General features: G+C 43.0%; 1 protein-coding gene and 1 long non-coding RNA gene across 7 annotated transcripts in view; one reads left to right on the forward strand and one right to left on the reverse strand.

The window, feature by feature from the left end:
- Positions 1–11270, forward strand: part of LOC122219458 — a 35146-nt gene extending 23876 nt beyond the window's left edge. For 2 of the 3 annotated variants that reach the window (XR_006202374.1, XR_006202376.1), the window contains exons 2-3: positions 10400–10721; positions 10980–11270. This is a non-coding gene — a long non-coding RNA (uncharacterized LOC122219458). Of the gene's footprint in view, positions 1–5983; positions 6162–10399; positions 10722–10979 lie in introns of those variants that run through there. The other variant, XR_006202375.1, reaches the window with a different exon arrangement.
- PGBD1 (piggyBac transposable element derived 1) overlaps positions 1–13389 on the reverse strand; it is a 30378-nt gene extending 16989 nt beyond the window's left edge. The window contains exons 1-3 of one of the 4 annotated variants that reach the window (XM_042937523.1): positions 13310–13389; positions 8150–8550; positions 6647–6803 (exon numbers count right to left, since the gene is read on the reverse strand). In XM_042937523.1, the coding sequence (XP_042793457.1) occupies positions 6647–6803; positions 8150–8550; positions 13310–13322 (571 nt within the window). In that variant the 5' untranslated portion in view covers positions 13323–13389. Of the gene's footprint in view, positions 1–6646; positions 6804–8149; positions 8551–11761; positions 11869–11889; positions 12050–13309 lie in introns of those variants that run through there. The other 3 variants (XM_042937520.1, XM_042937521.1, XM_042937522.1) reach the window with 3 other exon arrangements.
- Between the last annotated feature and the right edge of the window lie 2204 nt (positions 13390–15593).

Raw genomic sequence — 15593 nt, forward strand, 5'->3', positions numbered from 1 at the left:
ATTTAAAGAAGAGTTAGCACCTATTCTTCTCAAATGATTCCAAAAAGTAGAAGAGGAAGGAAGGCTCCCAAATTAGTTCTATGAGGCCAGCATTACCCTGATTAAAAAAAAAAAAAAAAAAAAAAAAAAAAAGATAAAGACACTACCAAAAAAGAACTACAGGCCAATATCTCTGATGAACAGATGCAAAAATCCTCAACAAAATATTAGCAAACCTAAGCCAACAATACATTAAAAACATCATTCACCACAATAAAGTGGGATTTATTCCAAGGATGCAATAGTGATTTGATTCAATATTTGCAAATCCATCAATGTGATATATCAATAAAAGGATAAAAACCGGGGCGCCTGGGTGGCGCAGTCAGTTAAGCGTCCGACTTCAGCCAGGTCACGATCTCGCGGTCCGTGAGTTCCAGCCCCGCGTCAGGCTCTGGGCTGATGGCTCGGAGCCTGGAGCCTGTTTCCGATTCTGTGTCTCCCTCTCTCTCTGCCCCTCCCCCGTTCATGCTCTGTCTCTCTCTGTCCCAAAAATAAATAAAAAACGTTGAAAAAAAAAATTAAAAAAAAACCCATATGATCATTTCTTTCTGTTTTTAAGTTTATGTATTTATTTGAGAGAGACAGAGCATGAGTGGGGAAGGGGCAGAGAGAGAGGGAGAGAGAATCTCAAGCAAGCTCCACACTGACAGCACACACAGCTCTGTGCAGGGCTCAAACTCACAAAACCGTGAGATCGTGATCTGAGCCGAAACCCAGAGTTGGACACTTAACTGAGTCACCCAGGTGCCCCCATACAATCATTTCAATAGAAACTAAAAAAAGAAAAAATATTTGGCAAAGTACAATATCTATTCATGATACAAACACTCAACAAAGAAGGTTTAGAGGAAACAAACCTCAACATAATAAGGGCAATATATGAAAAACCCACAGCTAATATCAGTCTCGAAGGGGAAAAACTGAGAGCTTTTCTCCTAAGGTGAGGAACAAGACAAGGATGTCCACTCTCACAACTTTTATTCAACATAGTACTGGAAGTCCTAGCCACAGCAATCAGAGAAGAAGGAGGAATAAAGGTCATCCAAACTGGTAAGGGCAGGAAAACTTTCACTATTTGCAGATGATATGATACTATGTAGAGAAAACCCAAAAGACTCAACCAAGAAACTACTAGAATTAATAATTCAGTAAGGTCACAGGTTACAAAATCAATGTACACAAATCCACTGTATTTCTATATAATGACGAAACAGCAGAAACAGAAATTAAGAAAATAATCCCATTTACAATTCCACCAAAATAATGAAATATCTAGGAATAAACTTAACCAAGGAAGTTGTAAAACACTGAGGAAAGAAACCGAAGATGACACAAATGAAAGACTCACGGATTGGAAGTACAAATATAATTAAAATGTCCATATTATCCAAAGCAATTTACAGCAGCATTTTTTACAGAACTACAACAAACAATTCTAAAAAATTGTATGGAACCACAAAAGATCCCCAAATAGCCAAAGCAATCTTTAAAAAGGAAAAAAACAAAGCTGAAGGTATTACAATTCCAGATTTCAAGTTATATTACAAAGCAGTAATAATCAGGGAGCCTGGGTGGTTCACTCGGTCAAGTGTTTGACTCTTGATTTAGGCTTAGGTCATAATTTTCCAGTTGGTGGGACTGAGCCCTGCGTCAGGCTCCATGCTGACAGCATGCAGCCTGCTTGGGATTCTCTCTCCCTCTCTCTCTGCACCTTCCCCACTTGCACTCCCTCACTCTCAAAATAAATAAACTTAAAAAAAAAACAAAACCCAGCAGTAATCAAAACGGTATGATATTGGCACAAAACAGACATATAGATCAATGGAATAGAGTAGAAAGCCCAGAAATAAACCCATGATTATATGGTCAATTAATCTTTGACAAAGGAAGCAGGAATATGCAATGGGAGAAACCGTCTTCTCAACAAATGGTGGTGGGAAAACCAGACAGCTCCATGTGAAAGAATTAAACTGCACCACTTTCTTACACCATACACAAAAATAAACCCCAAATAAATTAAGGACCTAAATTTGAGACACGAAACCATAAAATTCTAGACAAGAGCATAGGCAGTAATTTCTCTGACATGGCTGTAGCAAAATCTTTCTACATAGGTCTCTTGAGGCAAGGAAAATAAAAGCAAGATAAACTATTGGGACTATATTGAGATAAAGCTGCACAGCAAAGGAAATAACAAAACTAAAAGACAACCTACTGAATGGGAGAGGACATTTGTAAATAGCATGTCCAATAACGGATTAAAATCCAAAAAATACAAAGAACTTACACAACTCAACACCAACAAATAATCCAATTAATAAATGGATAGAAAACACGAACAGACACTTCTCCAAAGAAGATATGCACATGGCCAACAGACACATGAAACGATGCTTAACATCACTTATCATCAGGAAATGCAAATCAAAACTACAATGAGGTATCACCTTACACCTGTGAAAATAGCTAAACTCAAAAACATAAGAAACAACTAGTGTTGGTGAAAATATGGACAAAAAAGAATCCTCCCACATTGTTGGTGGCGAATGCACTGGTACAGGCACTGTGGAAAACAGTATGGCGGTTCCTTAAAAAATAAAAGATAGAACTACCCTATGATCCAGTAATCGCACTACTGAGTATTTACCCAAAGAATATGAAAACACTCATTCAAAAGGATATATGCACCCCTCTGTTTATAGCAGCATTGTCTACAATAGCCAAACTATGGAAACAGCCCAAGTGTCCACTGATAGATGAATGGATAAAGATGTGGTACGCATATAGAAGTATACACACACACACACACACACGAATGGAGTCACACCAACACACACAGACATACACAGGAATATTACTCAGTCATAAAAAGGATGAAACCTTGCCATTTGCAGTGACATGGATGGAGCTAGATAATGTTATGCTAAGCAAAATAAGACAGAGAAAGACAAATACCATATGACTTCATTCATGTGGAATATAAGAAACAAAACAAAGGGAAAAAAAGAGAAAAACCAAAAAGACTCTTAATTATATAGACTCTTAACTACATAGAAAAACAAAAAAAGACTCTTAACTACATAGAACAGGGTGGCTCAGTCAGTTAAGTGTCCGACTCTTGATTTCAGCTCAGGTTATGATCTCAGGGTTTGTGGGATTGAGCCCTGCATAGGGCTCCATGCTGACAGGATGGAACCTGTTTGGGATTCTCTGTCCTCTGCCCCTTTCCCCGCTTGAGCTCTCGCTTGCTTGCTCTCTCTCTGAAAATAAAACATTAAAAAAAAAAAACAAAAACAAAACTACATAGAACAACAGACGTTTACCAGAGGGCAGGTGGGTGGGGGAATGGATGAAATCAGTGACCAGGATTAAGAGTAACATTTACCGTGGTGAGCACTAATACACAAAATTGTTGAATCACTGTATTATATACCTCAAACTGATATAAGACTGTATGTTAACTACACTGGAATTAAAAGAAAAGAAAAAAAAGAACTAGGTTACAGCTGCAGCTGTGTGACCTTGGGCCTGTCAGTCTTGCTAAGCCTCCCATTCCTTATCTGTGCCACGGGGAAAACAGAGTCCACTTTACAGGGCTGGTGAAGATCAAATGAATGAACACAAAAGCTCTTTGTAAAACTGCAAGACCCCCCTGAGGTCACGTATTATTATATTTTCAGATCAGCTTAATACCAGCTACACAAAACTAAATGAAGAAGACATGATCATTCTAACCCAGAATTTATCCAAGACTGTAGCATCACTTTTTTTTGCTCCAGACACAATGGATCACCATAGCACCTTTTCGCTGGTGGTGTTTCGTATCTAGAGGAACTAATAAAGCTTGCTGGAAAAACAGGCTTGTCCCTGATGCACTGTTACGACCTTACCCCCAACTTCCCCCAACAACACATACATGCCAAACCCTTCAACTAAAAAAGCACAATGTGAAACAGGTCTGGTGACAGAGAAGGGGCTATATTGAGAAGGGGAAGATGGGAAAGAAAATGGAAAGGGGCAAACATAAAATGCAGTGAGGAAAGAAAACAAAGACAATGGAAAATCTGAGATAGCAAAGGTCAAATCAGACTTTGTGTTTGCTCCTTATCATCCTCCTCAGGTGGAAGAGCATTAGGGTTAAGCCTGAGAAAGAGGCAGAGGGATGTTTTCACATATGGGAAAGTTCAATACAAACACCACACTGATCTACTGCTGTGCATCCCTGCTCAAGACAGAACAGGAGGAGGCAGGCTTCAGGTGCAGTCTATCGGGTGATACCTCAAGGTCCCTTCTACTTCACCAACATGCAAACACTCAACAATGTGTCTGACACTAAGACTATCACAACTGAGCATTGAGAGACTGGGAAAAATACAGTACTCGTGAGTTTTCATTTAATTCTAGTGTCCCATGACAGATGAGAATACCACACACACACACACAGACACACACACACACACACACACACTACAATTGCTGTAAATCATATTTTTGATTAAAAAAAAAAAAAGGCTGGGGCGCCTCGGCACCTCAGTTGGTTGAATGTCCAACTTCATCTCAGGTCATGAGATGTTTGTGGGTTCGAGCCCCGCATAGGGCTCTGTGCTGACAGCTCAGGGCCTGGAGCCTGCTTCGAATTCTGTCTGCCCCTCCCCCACTCACACTCTCTTTCTCTCCCTCTCTCTCTCTCTCTCTCTCTCTCTCTGTCAAAAATAAAACATTATAAAAAAATTTTTTTAAAAAGGCTTCTATGGCACCCAACTTTTTAATGACAGTCCAAACTTTAATGCCACAAAACGTTCCCACGTGACTTCCCCATTCCTCCCACACACTCTTTCGCAAACAAACCCTACCCTCCAGCCACACTGGTGAACTTACTATCCCATCCCAGCACAGGAGGAAGAAACCCCACTAGTCTGGGAAATTGGTCTAAGTCATGTACTGTCAGGTAGCCTGGAGAAATGTGCTGGGTTTATAACTGATAGGTAGGCCTTTAGCTAGAGTCTTTAAATATTCAGAAGGAGCTAAAAGGATATATATTAAAAAAAAAAAAAAAAAAAAAGTCCTTGAAAATGACAAAGCATGCTTCCGGAAGGCCCAGAGAGCGTTCTCATCTGGATAACACCTACCACAGCAGTGGTGCCTCCCTCTGGGGACACAGAAAACCACAAGAGGCCACTGTCCTGCCCACAGTGCGGCTAGGGTCCGGTTTGTGAGCCATGTCATGCTGTTTTAAGCATTCACTTACACGAAAGAATCTTACATCCTACGATCACTGTTACCTATTTGTCAACTACCATCCTCGCCATTCTGACAACTGCCCACCTCTGTTCATTACCCCTCTCTCCTCTCCAGTCAAAACAAAATTGCTTCCAGTAGGTGTATATTCATCATCTCATAGGTAAGCAGGAATGTCTGCTCACTGTGGGGCTCCCCACTACCTCTCAACTTCTTCAGATAAACAAACTATTCTGGGGCTTTACGCAATGCTGGTTTTTCACAGCTGCAGAAATATGACAGAACCATCAGCCAAGTAAGCAGGGAAGTATCAAGTCCTATTCATGCTACATGATATGAGTAAACACCATAAGCACTATGAGCCGTATACATTTCATCTCCCTCTAGTGATTTATTATATGAACCGTTTATTCATTCTACACTTACTGTCAAAATATCAGTATTCACAGATCACCGACGTAGCGAATTTGGTAAACCATGGTAAACCGTGACTGGGGTAAACCACGAACCCTCTGAAATCATATGCATTAATTTGGCATGTACCTACATTTTCCAGGGAAGAGAGTCAAGTTTTCAATAACTTCCGGGGAAAAACTAGTAGCACCCCTCATGAGAAGGTTAAAAAACACTGCACTGTGGAATTCTAAGGTCTCTTCTTTGAACTTTCTGTGTACTTCTGTCTGTTATCAATCCATCTGCAGACCTCAAACATTGTGCCAGATGCCCGCACAGAGCTCAACAATAAGCAACAGTTGGGATGGTTTCCTGGAGGTGAAGCCTGGGTATGGAAAGTGGGGGGACCCTGCACACAGAAGAATGCACTTCAATGGAGAACAGAGAGAACCTGTTTAAGCCCACAGCTGCATTTAAAATGACTCCAGGTTAGACGCAGGGAGGATACTGAAGACAATGTTATTGTGGGGAAAAAGGTAAATTTGTGGAAAGCTGCCAAGTAAATCTTGAAAACACCCACAAGTGTAGAATTACACATGTAGAGCAAAGGTAAGTAGCAGAGAGACCTCCGGTCAGAAGGTCAGGTGACTTGAATTCTAGATGTCGCTCTGCCTCTGATGACCCTGGGCAAGTCATTAAACAGCCTGACTTTTGTTTTTCCCAACTATTGGGAGGGGAATTGGACAAGATCTCAGGATCCTAACATTTTACAATTCCAAATGTTTTTAGAAGCTTGCTTAGATACAGGGTAGGGAAAAAATATAGACAGATAGATACACACACACACATATATAGACATAAATATAGATATAGATCTATACCTACCTATATATAAAAACTGAAAGACACAGATAAACAAGCGCCTGTCAGTGTCTGCTCCCAACTTCCGTACTACACACGCACTGGCACTCACCACTCACTTCTCCGGGGTTCTCCTGGCGGAGCTCTGGAGGTTCACACTTCAAGGCAGTTACCCTGGGCAGGAGCTGGAGGCTCTGACATGCTGAAGAGGCTCCCTGATACTCTGTCACCAGTGAGTGCATGTCCTGTCCCCGAGTATAGACAGAAGCCTGGGGATAAAAGATTTACCTTGAAAATGCATCCCGGTGGGAACAGGACTGAACAGCGGTTAGGGACATCTTCAAGGAAATACCACACATGCCCCATTTGATCTTTCAAAGCAGCAGTAAGTAAGAGAGTAGCAGACCGAGATGTCCACCCGTTTGGTAAAGAGGGACTGCACACCTACGGAGACTCGGACTGTGTTCTACGTGCTGGGGATACGCGGCAAACGAGGACAGGGCGGCCAGACAGTGCGGATGCCCGCCCAGAAAGAAAACCAAACAAACCCAGGTGGATGCTCACACTGGCGGATGGAGACTATCCCAGGACAGCTCCCACAGGCTACTCAGGGGACTACCAAGGGGAAAGTGGTAACTTGAGGAAACGGAAATCTGACAGACACCACCTTAAGCTCATCAGTAATGCAACAACCCATCCCCATGTGCCTCCCTGATGTGATGCACTAAGGCAAACACCTCTCCTGTGGCATTCTAGGCAAAAGGAACAACATGGACCTTATCAAGAGAAAATGTAAGACAAATATCAATGTCGTGGCAGACAAGGAAAGACCAAGTGGGGGACCTGGGTGGCTCAGTTGGTTAAGCGCCCCACTCTTCATTTCGGCTCAGGTCATGACCTCACAGTTCGTGAGCTCCAGCCCTGCATTGGGCTCTGGGCTGACAGTGCAGAGCCTGCTTGGGATTCTCTCTCTCCTTCCCTCTCAGCCCCTCTCCTGCTTACACACTCTCTCTCTCTCAAAATAAATAAACTTTAAAAAAACAAAAAAAAGAGACGAAGTCACTGTTCCAGATTCAAGGAGACTAAAGAGGCAATTAAATGCAACATAGGTTGCTGGACTGTATCCCGGACCGGAGTAAAACTGCCACAGAGAACACTACGGAGGTGACCTGGCAGGACGCGAACAAGGACTACTGTGTAGATGATAGTCCATAATAATTTTAATTTCCCAAAACTCGATCTTTGTATTCCAGTTATACAAAAGAACGCCCTCATTCATCAGAAATACACACTGAACACTAAAGTGTTCAGAGATAAAGAAGTGTAGTATCCGCAAATAACTCTCAAATGGTCGAAAAAATACTGCATGAGTGTGCAAGTGTGTGTGACACGCAGAGAGAGAGGAAAGGGGGTGGCTTGCACAAGAGCAGGCACATCATGACACAGTGTCAACAACTAGGGAGTCTGGGTGAGCAGCAGACAGTTCTCTGTACTACTTTCCCAGATACTTCTGTAAGTTATAAATTATTTTTAAAAATTAAAAAAAAAGTTAAAAATTAATAGACAAACGTTCCCCACTTCTCCTCCCATGCCACCGTACACATCCTCTTCCAACCTGCTGTCCTGTGTCCTTCTCCAGACCCTCCAGCGCCATCACCACCTCGTCCCCGCTCTCCGGATGGTGCTCCCGCACCCAGGCCTGGAGCTCCGCGGGCAGGACGGTCAGGAACTGCTCCAGCACCAGCAGCTCCAGGATCTGCTCCTTGCTGTGGGTCTCGGGCCGCAGCCACTGGCGGCAGAGTTCGTGGAGTTGGGCCAGAGCCTGGCGGGGCCCAGTCCCATCCCGGTAGGAGAACTGCCGGAAGCGTAGGCGGCACAGCTCCTGAGCGTGGCAGCTGCTTTCCCAAGAGCTGCACGCCTGCTCCCAGGGGGAGTCCTCCTCCTTCACTGTCACACGGCTGTCTGCACCTTCAGGTGCGGGGCCTGGCACAGCTTCATCCATGGTGAGCCTAAAGACTTAAAGGAAAACGTTCACTTAGCCCAGGTTCACACTTCAGAATGTTTTCCAAACGAACGTCTGAGGCATACGAATGGATCAGTAACAGCACAAAAACAGACATTAAGATCTGTGGAACAGAAGAGACAACCCAGAAACGGACCCACAAACCTCTGGCCAACTTATCTTTGACAAAGAATATCCAATGGAATAAAGACAGCCTCTTCAGCAAGTGGTACTGGGAAAACTGAACGGTGACAACGCAGAAGAATGAACCTGGACCACTTTCTTACACCATACACAAAAATAAATTCAAAATGGAGGAAAGACCTAAACGTAGGACAGGAAGCCATCAAAATCCTAGAGAAGAAAGCAGGCAAAAACCTCTTTGACCTTGGCCGCAGCAACTTCTTACTCAACACATCTCTGGAGGCAAGGGAAACAAAAGCAAAAATGAACTACTGGGACCTCATCAAAATAAAAAGCTTCTGCACAGCAAAGGAAACAATCAGCAAAACTAAAAGGCCACCGACAGAATGGGAGAAGATATTTGCAAATGACGTATCAGATAAAGGGTTAGTATCCAAAATCTATAAAGAACTTATCAAAGTTAACACCCCGAAAAACAAATAATCCAGTGAAGAAATGGGCAAAAGACACGAACACACACTTTTCCAAAGAAGACATCCAGATGGCCAACCGACACATGAAAAAATGCTCAACATCACTCATCATCAAGGAAATACAAATCAAAACCACAATGACATATCACCTCACACCTGTCAGAATGGCTAAAATTAACAACTCAGGCAACAGGTGTTGGCAAGGATGCAGAGAAAGGGCAACCCTTTTGCACTGCTGATGGGAATGCAAACTTGTGCAGCTACTCTGGAAAACAGTATGGAGGTTCCTCAAAAAATTAAAAATAGTACTACCCTACGACCCAGCAATTGCACCACTAGGTATTTATCCAAAGGATATTAAAATGCTGATTTGAAGGAGCACACCCACCCCGATGTTTATAGCAGTGTTATCGACAATAGCCAAATTATGGAAAGAGCCCAGATGTCCATCAACTGATGAATGGATAAAGAATACAATGGAGTATTATTACTTGGCGATCAAAAAGAATGAAATCTTGCCATTTGCAAGATTGGAACTGAAGGGTATTATGCTAAGTGAAATTAGAAAGACAGATATCATATGATTTCACGCATGTCGAATTTAAGATACAAAACATGAACACAGGGGAAGGGAAGCAAAAGTAATATAAAAACAGGGAGCGGGACAAAACATAAGAAACTCTGTTTTTTAAATGTTATTTTATTTTTTAAAATTTACATCCAAGTTAGTTAGCATAAACATAAGAAACTCTTAAATACAGAGAACAGGGTTGTTGGAGGGGTTTGGGGTGGGGGGATGGGCTAAATGCACAAGGGGCATTAAGGAGGACACTAGTTGGGGTGAGCACTGGGTGTTATATGTAGGAGATGAATTACTGGATTCTATTTCTGAAATTATTACTGCACTATATGCTAACTACCTTGGATGTAAACTTAAAAAAATAAAAATAATTTTAAAAATGGATCAGTAAATTAGAAGAGCTTCAAAATTCTATGAAACATACTTGTATTTTTGTCCCCACTGTAAGTCATGCTCAGAAACTGAGCCTGCTTGCCTATACTACCAGTGAAGTTAATGAGAAGTATATCTTGAACCCTGAGGGGGGGTTGATCCAGGAGGTAAGGGATGTGAGGGAAGCAGAGTAAACAAGAAGATGCTTCAGCAGCCTACACTCCAGCTGGAGAGAAGAGAATTTCATCCGTGGAGGAATCCTAACATACTCTCTCATCTGTGTATTTCCCACAGAATATTCCACCTTAAATGCAGGGGAGGTAGACTGTTTACAAAGTCTCCTGTCCTCTAAAACTTCGTACGATGAGATTCTGTCACTTCTGTCATCAAAAGGTGGAGTCTACTTGTCCTTCCCTTGAATCTATGCTGGCCTGTGACTTGCTTCGGCCAAGAGAATACGGGAATAATCGTTCTGCAAGAGGAAGTGCTTACAGCTCTTGGCACACTGCCACGAGACTGCCATGCATAGGGCATGTGGATTGGAACCCAGGTGCCCCCAACTAAAGCCCAGCGGGGCCTTGTTCCCAGCTGATTCACCACCTGAGTGCAACCACAGGTAAGTCCAGCCATAGAGGTGCCCAGTCAACCCACAAAATCAATGAAAAGTAATAAGCTGAGGTGGTTTTGAGCCACTAACTTTGGTGTTTTAATTTTTATTTTTTTTAATGTTAAGAATAGACCATTGAAACACACGCTTCAAGTTCTCTCTCTCTCTCCTTACTTTCTTCTTGTATGATCTCATTAATCACAATTTCAGTTCTATTCCAGGAACACTCAAATCTCTGGCTGACTCCACCTGCCTTTTACATTCCAGACTCACGTCTTGAAATGACAGTAGATGCCTCCAGCTTCCAGCCTCTCCTGGGTCGTAATTCCAGCACATCCCAAACTGAAATCAAAGTGCCCTCGGAGCTGAACTCACTGTTTCCCCCATATTTCCATTGGCATCACCACCATCGTCCATGCATTCAGGCTTAAAACCAGCCCCTGTACAATATTATTCTGAGTCCAGTCAATTCTTCCTCCAAAACGCCTCTAACAGCCATTACTTCCCTTTTATTCCCCTATTACCATTTACATGGCAATAAAATTTGCAATACAGTAATTTTCTGTGTGGTATCCCTGCCCCACAGTCCACTCTATTATGGGTTAATATTTCCTAAAGTACATTTGGGACCTTGTTCAACGCATCTCCCCCACCAAAGAGTTTCAACTGCTCCTTTTGAACTAAATTCACACTCCCCAGGACCTGCCCTTCCCTGGGCTTTTACTGGTTTGTCTGTCACTGGATAGACATCTGAGCACGTCTTTATCCTGCGGGAATGTTAACCCCGGAAAGAAAGACGCCCTCGCCTTCGCAAACTCCGCATCCCTGCCACGCTGACTGCTCAATTTCTATCCGCCCGCCTTCTCCTTCGCGGCCAGAACTGCCCTTCCAGGAGGGCCGATTTCCCAAGTCCCAGCGCAAACACCTCCCTGAACCTCAAGTCCACACCGGGAAAACCGGAGAGCGAGCCCGACCAGCCACGCCCACCCGGTCCCCCTTCGCCGGACGCCCGAGGACGGGGGCTCCAGTCCACACGGTCCAGCGCCCACCTGGTGCCCGGTCCGCGCGGCGGGTGCAGAATGCACCGAGGGCTCCCGCAGCCCAGCACACGCCCCCACCCGCCCCCCGAGGTGGCCTCAGGCACCCCGGAGGCACTCGGCTGCCGCTCAATACGTACTCGTCCGACTAGCGGTCAGTCCACCAAAAGCCCAAGGACCGCGCTCAACGAAGACGTCACGGTCTCGCGAGCGCCAGCCTCCCGGCAGCCCCGAGGCCGAGTCTCCACAGCTCTTTCTTCCGCCCCACGGGCAGTCGAGTCTCGGCTTTTCTAGGATCGCGGTCCCGGCCTCTCTAGGATGGCGGCCGCGCTTCTCTCTGGTGCGCCGGGAGGACCCCGTCGCCCCTTCCGCCCCGCGCAGGCGCGTCCCGACGCCCCGCGCCCACCCTCCTCTCTGTAAATCTTTTCAATTAAAAACATGACGGCAAAGGCAAAACTGAGACTGTTTGGGATCTTCTCAGGCTGCTGGTTAGACAGATAAATGAACAATTACAAAATAAGAAGCACAAGTTCTTAAAATTTAAGTATGCAGATCATAGAAACTCAAGTTGCATAGAGACTGTAAAATGAAAAGTGCACCATCCCTAAGGTCAACCATTGTTAATATTTCGTGTATGTGTTTTCCCAGGACGCCACCAGCCACATAGTAGCACTCAATAAATATTTATTGAGTGAATATGGACCTATAGGATCACCATAGGATTTTGCACCTCAGCTTTTTCTGTTAAGATAGCTGGGAGATCTTTCCATACCAGCTTATTGATTAACAGCTAAATAATATTCCATTGTATGGATGCACCATAATTTACCTAACTATCCCTGTTTTATGTGTACATGTATACACATATGTGTGTGTATATGTAGGTGTGTGTGTGTGTGTGTGTGTGTGTATACAGTAAGTAATGGTGCAGAGAACATTCAGTATCTTTACATGCTTATAATCCCAGGTTAAATGCTACACATTGGAATTGATCTGTTAAAGAGCATGTGCTTTTAAAATTTTATATACAGATCCCCTGGTTAATTTTTAAGGGCACTGCTGTTTAAAGTAAAAGAAAAATCTAACAGAAAAATCCAGAAAAATGTGAACACGGCTGTTTACAAAATCAGAATTATAACTGACCAATTAACATATAAAAAGATGTTCAACTTTGACAGCAAAAATATTTGGTAAAACCACTTAAAAGGTACCAGCTTGGCAAATCAAAAGAGTAATTCCCAGGGTTGATGTGGGTATGAAAAATGTGGGCATTTTCATAGACTGCTAACACGAGGTGTAGATTAGTATAACCTTTCTGGAGGACCACCTGGCAAATGAATCAAAAGCCTTAGAAAACGTGCCTATCAGGTGCTTGGATAGCTCAGTGGGTTAAGCATCTCTTGATCTCAGCTCAGGTCTTGATCTGAGGGTGTCATTTCAAGCCCTGCATTGGGCTCTGTGCTGGGCATGAAGTCTACTTAAGAAAGAGGGATGGGGCGGGTGGGGGCGGGGTGGGAAGGGAAGAGAAAGACAGAAAAGAAAAAAAGGAAAGATGCTTACCCCTTTGCCTCATTAAGTCCAGTTACAGGAATTGAACGAAGAAAAATAATTGTACAAGTGAGCAAAGCTGTATGTACACGGATGTTCACTGAAATACTGTTTACAGTGACGGAATTATAAACTAAATGACTCACAATGGGAACATATAGAATATTGTGCCACCTATATTAAAAGTTACCTTCCATGAAGACTTTTGGTTATCTGTTTGTCTTAATCAGGGATGTTTTTGTTCATTTGTGGGCAAGGTTCAGAAACCCAGTCAAACTAACTTAAAAGAAACCTTTAACAGAAGGAAACAAGGGTATTCCCTGGACTCCAGGACCAGCTGGGAGCACAGTGGACCTGAGAAGCTGAGGGCCAGACCTGCTTCTCCTGTCTCTGAGTCTTCATAGGATCCTAGCTTCAGGACTTGCCTTCTTTATTTCTTGCTGGGCTGGTTTGTTTCTATTTGGTTTTTATGTGATCATAAAAATGGTTCGAGCTCTAGATTAGTTTCTTATCCAAATGCCTAACAGAGACCAACCAGAATCTGATCCAGTATCAAACTTCTAGGGGTATCCAAATGACCACACCTGGCTTACAGGTCCCCTCTTGGTCCAATCCTCAGTGGTCAGAGAAGGATCACGTGGCAAGCTGCCAACTCAGGATTATGGCAGATCTGGACTAGAATGGACTGGGAAGATAAGCAAATTGATTGTACTTTACTTTTACAAATAAAAATTGTTCATGATATTAAGTACAGTGAGAAAAGTTAAGTGTTTCTATGCTTCAGGATCTCAAAATACATTATTAAGAGATTATATCTGGACCATGAACAGGATGATTTGCTTTCTTTATATTTTTCAGTTTTTACAATTTATGTGAATTTCTATCATAAGTAAACATGAGTTAATTTATTAAGAATTTATGAAGATACAACATGGACAACTATGATATATTAAAAATTGAGCAGAGGGGCGCCTGGGTGGCTCAGTGGGTTGAGCGTCCAACTCTTGATTTCGGCTCAGGTCGTGATCTCATGGTTGATGAGTTCAAGCTCCACATCAGTCACCATGCTGACAGCGCAGAGCCTGCTTGGGATTCTCTCACTCTGTCTCAAAATAAATAAACTTTAAAAAATACAAAAATTAAATTGAGCAGAAACTATCAATACTAATCACAATTAGTTTGTACATATATACACATACACACACACTGAATAGTGATTATTTTGGTAAGTGAAAGGGTGATTTATTTTTCCCTTTCCTATTATTTCATGCTAGTTTTATAACAGCACATTTATTAATAACATTATGTTTTTTAAACCAGAAAGTGAGCAGGAAATGAAGACACACAAGGACTTTCATTCCACTACTGTTTGAACATTACAGGCTACTATCCCAACAGAAATGCTGATCGGTAGAATTTGTTTTTCAGATTTGTTTTAGAGAGCTGTAATACAGCTCATACTTTCTGGGTTCCTGCAGTCTAAACAGACTTCCAACTTTGCTTTAAGAGTGTCTAAGATGTGTTACATTGTGGGGTGCCTGGGTGGTTCAGTGGGTAAGCGTCCAACTTCAGCTCATGCCATGATCTCATGGTTTGTGAATTTGAGCCCCGCATGAGGCTCTGTGCTGACAGCTCAGAGCCTGGAGCCTGCTTCGGATTCTGTGTCTCCCTCTCTGTTTCTCCCCCACTTGCTCTCTCTCTCTCTAAAATAAACATTAAAAAAATTTTTTAAAGATGTGTTGCATTGTAAGCAAAACTTTCATCAATACCTGTTATAACATCTGCCCTTTGTTCAATGTTTCTGTATTTAATTTTTAAAAATTTTTAAATGTTTATTTCATTTTTGAGAGCATGCGTGTGAATCAGGGAAGGGCAGAGACAGAGGGAGACCGAGAATACCAAACAGGCTCCATGTTGACAGCAGAGAGCCCAATATGGGGCTCGAACCCACGAGTCGTTTGATCATCACCTGAGCTGAAGTCAGACACTTAACCGACTGAGCCACCCAGGCGCCCAATGTTTCTGTAATTTTCAAGAATAGATGAGGAAAGCAGATTATTAAAAGATACCTGTATTGGGCACCTGGGTGGCTCAGTCAGTTGAGCGTCCAACTCTTGGTCTCAGCTCGGGTCATGATCCCAAGGTCATGGGATGAAGCCCCGGTTCGGCTCCATGCTCAGTGTGGGATTCTCTCTCTCTTCCTCTGCCCCTCTCCCCAGCTTCCTCTCTAAAACAAATCTGAAAAACAAATAAAAAATAAAATCTACCTGTATCCTACATTCGTGTCTAGGCAGTT

The sequence above is a fragment of the Panthera leo genome, chromosome B2 (genome assembly GCF_018350215.1).
Source record: "Panthera leo isolate Ple1 chromosome B2, P.leo_Ple1_pat1.1, whole genome shotgun sequence".
NCBI classification, from domain to species: domain Eukaryota; kingdom Metazoa; phylum Chordata; class Mammalia; order Carnivora; family Felidae; genus Panthera; species Panthera leo.